The 7257-nt window shown below is 42.5% G+C and overlaps 1 protein-coding gene across 1 annotated transcript; it reads left to right on the top strand.

Moving 5' to 3' along the window:
• Positions 1 to 1837: 1837 nt before the first annotated feature.
• On the top strand, positions 1838 to 5423 carry LOC116583578. The gene is made up of 3 exons (XM_032331661.1): positions 1838 to 1977; positions 4474 to 4602; positions 4674 to 5423. Exons 2-3 carry the CDS (start codon positions 4529 to 4531, stop codon positions 5416 to 5418), a joined length of 819 nt encoding a protein of 272 aa, XP_032187552.1. The 5' UTR covers positions 1838 to 1977; positions 4474 to 4528; the 3' UTR covers positions 5419 to 5423.
• Positions 5424 to 7257: the final 1834 nt, after the last annotated feature.

The raw sequence follows: 7257 nt of genomic DNA, 5'->3' as shown, positions 1-7257 counted from the left end.
ATCAGATAATAATAAAATAATCCCACATTAAATGTATGTATACAGAGTATAAGTGCTATGAATCAAAGTTATGTGATGTTATCAAAACAAAAATTGGAAGAATTTGATCTAATCTGTTAAGGCGGCTTCGGAGAGAAGGGGTTGTTTCAATAATCTATGACAGAAACTTAGGGATCATTGAGTAGCTAAGGATGGGAAGTGGGAGGTATATAGAAATGGCTTATACACATAAGTTTAAGCAACATGGCATAGGAGAAATATAAAACATAAATGGGAAATTATCAGAAGATGAGGCTAGAGAGATATAACACTACCAGTTTATACAAGGTCTTTAATACTAAGCTTAGATTTAATTCTGAATATAATGGGCAGTCACTGGAGACTTTTAAACCAGAAGATGACAGAATTATGTATATGTGTTTGGAAGATCATCTCACTGTTCCTTCAAAGCCCAACTTAAATCTTAAATTCTAAGAAGGTTTCTTTGGTTTTCTCATGTTCTAATAAGAATGCATCTTTTCATATTGACAGCATAAAAATCTATTTCTATCAATATTACTGACCTATGAGTCTGTCTCCCCCCACATTAGTTTGCAAGCTTCTGAAGATCAGGATTTGTCTTGATCTTCTCTCTAACACACCTGGTGTGGGAAGATGCATATGGGGAGGCAGAGAGAGAAGAGAAAAGAAAATTCTCAGAAGACTTACAAGCTAAACTCCCTGCACTGATTCAGAAAGCAAGTTAAGACTGCATGAAGACTCTTAAAGTGGTCTAGATGGGAAAAAAAATTGAGTAATGGAAGTGGAACCAGTAAAAGGAGGAATGGAAAGGAAGGAACACATCTAAGAGATTCATTCATGCATGCATTAGTTCTTTCACAAATATTTACTGAGCACCTTCTACGTGCCAGAAACCAGTTAAGCTACTGAAGATACAACATTGAACAAGGCAGGTATAGTTCCTGTCCCAAAGAAGTTGTATACAGTATAATAAGGTGGTTCAAAGCACTGGCTCTGTAATTGTCCAGATTTGAACACAGATTCTACTCTTCCTTAGTTGTATGACCTAGGACAAGTTACTTAATCTTTCAAAACTTCCTCATTTACTAAATAGAGATACAAATGTCACCTGTTTTATAGCAATTTCTCAACAGATATCAGTAAAATTATGTTAGTAAAAATTATTATTAATAACTGATAGAAAAGTAAAATATAGTGCTTTGAAAGTGCTTTGGACATGTCAGAAGATTCTAATAGTGGAAGAAGTGGAGTAAGAAAAACACTTTTTAGGAAAGGAAGGAGGCAGTTACATTGGTAACCTACAGATGAATAGAAATTAGCTAAGCAAAATTTGAGACATGGGGAAGAAGGTGGGGAAAAGGTCAGTGTGGCTAGAATTTAGTAGTAAAATGAAGCCAGAGAGATACATAAAGCCTGATAGACCACTGAAAGCATTTGGGTTTTATTTTAAGAACATTGAAGGTCCAGTGAAATATTATCAAGAAAAGAGATAAGTCTCATCTGCACAAAACTGACAAAACCAAACTTGACACCTGGATGTGGGAAATGAGGACAATGAAGGAGTTAAAACAACTACAATGTTCCTAGCACAAATGACTATGCAAGATGAGATCATTAACACAGCTAGAGTACACAAGCCCAATAGTAGGTGTCGGTGCCCGAAAGTAAACACGCCATTAAGATGGCGGCTGGATGCGAGCCAGTAGGAGGAACTGATGATTAAGGAAGTAGTCCAAAATGCTTCTTGTATCTATGTGGCTGCAAGTGATTGGTTATACAACTTTGGTATATATACACATGCACGGGCGGTGAAAGAGGGAGATCCCAACAGCTACCCAGAAATAAAGCTTGCTTCGCTGAGGTCTCCTGGTCGTTCTTGCTGGCGAGAGTGACAAGTGGTGCTGAAACCCGGGAACCCTCGGAAACCGAGGAGTTCTCAGTGAACGCAATGATCCAGTAAGTGCACACAAAATTTCAGATAAGAAAGTTCCTAAGTATAGGATGAGAAGTAAAAAGGTTCCTAGGCATAGGATGGGAAATAATGGGATCAAAGTTTACTAAGATGGAGGGATTACTGATGGAAGTGCTTAAGGCTAACGGCACTCCGCTAAAAACGAAAGCAGCTTGGCAGTTCTTGAAAAAGGTTGAGGACTTCTTAATATTCCTCAATGGGAACATTTGGGTGAAGAACCATAAAACGGTTAAAAATGTTATCGAGGAAGGTGTTGAGGTGATGGAGCAGATCAGAGAAGCCTCTAAGGCAGGATCTAGTAGAGGGGGAGAAAGTTCAGAGGAGAGCTCCTCTGAAGATGAGCTTGGGGAAGCCATGACGCACTTAAAATTAAAAGAGGAAGTCCCTAATGAACCTTTAAAGGGAAGGACATACAAAGAAGCCTGGAAAAAATGTGACTCCCTAGCGCCCTCTGTCAGAAGGTCAAGAATTCCTACCCCTGAATGTAGGCCTGTAGCGCCACCTGCAGAATGGCTGCCACCATATAACACTTCATGCTCCCGAGGGGCATGCGGTTGTCCAGAATGTAGAAATGCAGGATGGAGGGACAAAACGGACTTTACTAAACCCTCCCCTCTTGCATACCCACTGTTAGAAGATCAAAATCAACAGAGGTTTCATCAACCACTAGACTTCAAACATATTAACCTTACCCCAGACGATTGGACTAACATAGCAAAAGCAACTCTGTCTGGTGGACAATACTTGATATGGAAAACTGCTTGGCAAGACTGTAGCTCAGAAACATGCCTGCATAACACCGCGTCAGGGAATCCCCACTGGAATATTGACATGCTCATGGGAGGAGATCAATTTGTGGGACAAAACAATCAGATTGGGTACCCCCCAGGGGTGTATGTACAAATAGCAGCTGCAGCCACTAGGGCTTGGAAGACCATACAGGGTTCTGGTGATTTGCAGGGACAACTTTCCAAGGTATTGCAGGGGCCTAATGAACCCTATGCTGACTTTGTAGATCGTCTGCTCCGAGTAGCAAGGCGCATATTCGGGGATGTGGACCAAGCAATGCCCCTTGTTAAACAATTAGCCTATGAACAAGCAAATAAATGGTGTAGAGAGGCTATCCGCCCTTGGAAGTCTAAGGACCTGACTACGTATATCGAAGTGTGTTGAGACATCACTGATACAGTTGTTCAGGGCCAAGTTATGGCAGCAGCAGTAGCCCAAGGGATAAGAAGTTTCAATGGAGGAACCAGGAGTTCTTCCAAGGCTTGTTTCCTTTGTGGAAGGGATGGTCATCTTAAGAGGGATTGTCCAGAGGGTAAAGGATCTCCTAGACCAGTCAAGCCCGCACCTGGGTTGTGCCCTCGTTGCCGTAAAGGGAATCATTAGGCTAATGAATGTAGGTCCCAGAAAGATATTCAAGGAAATCCCCTGTCACCGAATAACTGGATTCAATCCAAAAACTCAAAAAATGGGAAGCAGGGCCCCGCTCCCTGGGGCCCGACACAAATTTATGGGGCGCTAACGCAAATGCCCAGGACATGGTATCCTCCCTCGGAGAAAGGCGCGCAACCTCTGGATCAGCAGGGCTCAATATCAGAGCAGCCGCCCGAATGGTCCTAACACCGGAGATAGATCACATCAGAGCCCATATGAGCCTACCAGGACCATTATCTGAGGGCAATGCTCTAGCAGACCACAATAGTCGTTTCCAACATATTTGCCCTACCTTAGAACAGGCGAAGCTGTTCCATGGCAAATGGCACGTGAATTCTAATACCTTAAGATATAGATTCCATATCACCAAAGAACAGGCAAGAGATATAGTAAGGACCTGTGGGAATTGTGCCACATTACTCCCTCAGCCTTCCTTGGGGGTAAATCCCAAAGGCCTTCAAGCTAATCACCTGTGGCAAATGGATGTCACACATGTACCTGAATTCGGGCAACAAAAGTACATACATATATCAGTGGACACTTATGCGGGTATCATAATGGCTACTCCCCTCATGGGGGAGAATTCAAAACAAGTCATCACACACTGCCTACGATGCTTCGCAGATTGGGGTATCCCAAAACAAATAAAGACAGATAATGGACCTGCATATACATCAAAATCTATCCATCAATTCCTGAGTTAATTTGGTATAGTCCATACTACAGGTATACCCTACAATCCACAAGGTCAAGGAATAATTGAATGTGCCAATGGCACCTTCAAACGATGCTTACAAAAAATAAGAAAAGGGGGAATAGGAGATGACTACAAGTCACCCCGTGATCTTACATCTCTCACCCTTTACATTTTAAATTTTTTGTCCTTGGACCATAATGGTACATCTGCAGCAGACAGGCATGCGGCAGTTACCGAACGCACTCTAGCCCAGGCAAAGTGGAAGGATATACTCACGGGCCAATGGAGAGGCCCTGACTCGGTCCTAAGATGGCACCGAGGTTCTGTTTGTCTTTTTCCACAGGATGCCCAAGTGCCTATCTGGGTCCCGGAGCGACTGATTAGAAGAATTGATCAACATGGCCCGCCCCGTCCTGATGCTCGGCCTGATAGCAATCCTGGCGACACCAGCATCCCTTCAACAGATGCACCAATGGGCAATAGTGAAAGCCTGGCCGTTTCCCATGCCACTGACGAATGAGTCCGCCATCCTCCCTCCTGTATACCTACTTTCATTCCCATGCCCATTTCTGTAAATCCTAACGATTTGCCTGTATTGCTTTCAAGACATAAAAGAGACTTTGGGATCACTGCAGCCATTATTGCGGCTGTAGCGGCCTCCGCAGCTGCAGCAACTACAGCGGCTGTAGCTCTCACCACGTCTGTACAGACTGCCTCCACTCTTAATAACCTAACGACCGGAGTTGCAGAAGCCCTCGCCACACAAGAACTAATTAATGGCCACCTTCAAGCCGGCATTATGATCGTCAATCAGCGAGTAGATCTAATCCAGGAACAAGTGGACATTCTCCAGAAACTATTGACGACCGGATGCATCCAATCACTTTCTGGACTTTGCATAACCTCCGTGGCCTATAATGACCTTTCTATTGCCGCTAATCTGTCGAAAGAGTTAAGCAGACACCTAAATGGGACATGGTCCAATCAATATTATAATTTGACAAGATTGTTAAGACAACAAATATTCACTATTAATGCAACTAAGATTGACATAGCTCCATTACGGGATTGGGTATCTGTTGTAAACCAATCACTCTCGTTTGCTAAAGAGTGGGCCGGTATGGGTGCACTATTAATTGGACTACTCATGAGCTTGATCCTTATGTTCCGCTGTTTTGCATCATTACGTAAACAACAACGTAGACAACAGTTGGTGCTAGTACAAGCTTGCATGGCACTGGAAGCTGGTACATTTCCCCAAATCTGGCTGGCAGCGCTAGATCGGTAGTCAATGACAGGTAAGATTGGCTGCATGCACATAGCAACCTAAGCCAGGAGTTCTCCAACCAGGGGGAATTATCCGATGATGGGTAAGCATGTTCATGGCAGCTGACAACCTAAGACAGGCACGATCTCCTGCCTTGCATGCCTAATATAAAAGAAAAGGGGGAGATGTCGGTGCCCGAAAGTAAACACGCCATTAAGATGGTGGCTGGATGCGAGCCAGTAGGCGGAACTGAGGATTAAGGATGTAGTCCAAAATGCCTCTTGTATCTATGTGGCTGCAAGTGATTGGTTGTACAACTTTGGTATATATACACATGCGCGGGCGGTGAAAGAGGGAGATCCCAACAGCTACCCAGAAATAAAGCTTGCTTCGCTGAGGTCTCCTGGTCGTTCTTGCTGGCCAGAGTGACAAGTAGGATTTTTATGATGGAGAGAAGTAATGAATTTGGTTTGTGACCCATTGAATTTGAGGTGACTGAGGAATTTTATGCAAAGATGTTTAGCAGGAATTTAGAGATTATTTTTAGAGCCCAGAACAGTGGCATGACTGAGGCTATTGATTTAGATGTCATCAGTGTATAATAGGATGGTCAAAGCCATAGAATTAGATGATCAATGGGGATTGATAGAGAAAGAGAGGGAAATGAAAGGGAAAATGTCATCTTTTAGAGGTTCTCAGAAATAGAACTCAGTCTTCTCGGAGAAGACTGAAGAAAGGTCAGAAGTTTATAAGGGAAACTAAAGGGTATATTGGGAGAGAAGCTAAGATGAAATATAATAAAGCATAAACATATTTTGTAGCCTTCAGACATAATCTGAAATGGATTATCCTATGCACTTTCTGTGTGAGTATTTTCGCATAAACATTTATAATACATTTTACCCTGACGAAATCTGTAATCTCCAGCTGTCTTTCAAAAGTCAGATCCACTCCAAACTCAACTTTCATTTGTTCTATTCTGGAAAATTGCCATTAATTCTTGAGCAAATAATTTCTCTCAATTGAGTGCTAAGTATTGCTAGTCTCTATCATTTAACTACCTGGATAATTATATGTGGATGGAAGAACACAGGGAAAGGATAGAACAGAAGACCTACCAAAGAAAATAGTCAAATTGTCAGAGTAGATTTAATGGACAGAAGCAATGGCATACTCTTCAGAAACATTATATACAATGCATGCAAAAGCATACACACATATACATACAAAGTCACCTTTTGCTCCAATACAAAGAAACTAAGTTTCTGCAAAGCAACAGGATTTCTCATCCCTAAAGAATTTTGCACATGTTGTTCCCTTTACCTAGAATATCCTTATCTCCACTAATTTCCCTCTTTCTCCTCTCTCTCCTTCATACTCAGGTCTCACACACACAAACACCATGTCATGCAAATCCCCATTTCCTTTTAAAAATTTATCTCTTGGGTGGAGGAGTTAAAATGGTGGAGTAATAGGGGGACCCTGGGCTTGTCTCATACCTCGAAAAGAACCAGAAAAACATCAAATCTTTTTGAATAACTAAGAAACTGATCTGAAGATTAAGAAAACATTATGCACAATTGGTGGGAGACAATGTTGCAGATGTGAGGTTTGGAGATGTGAATTGGGGGAAAGAAAAACTGGTGCTATGGAGGGGATGAAGCCAATGGTGTGGAGCAAAGTCAGGGAGAGAAAGAGTGGGAGAGAGAGTAACATATACATTTCATGCAAGAGGCCATGGTGTGGGGACCCCCAGGTCGCACTGGGAGAGAATGCTTCCCTTCCTGGAGTACATTTGGAAGAGGGTATGTTGCCTCTCTATGAATGAAAAGCCCACCGGACCACATTGAATTGCCATTC

This window comes from Mustela erminea, chromosome X, assembly GCF_009829155.1.
Source record: "Mustela erminea isolate mMusErm1 chromosome X, mMusErm1.Pri, whole genome shotgun sequence".
Taxonomy (NCBI): Eukaryota; Metazoa; Chordata; class Mammalia; order Carnivora; family Mustelidae; genus Mustela; species Mustela erminea.
Note: the sequence above shows the minus strand (reverse complement) of the source record. Positions and strands in the feature narration are given on the sequence as shown.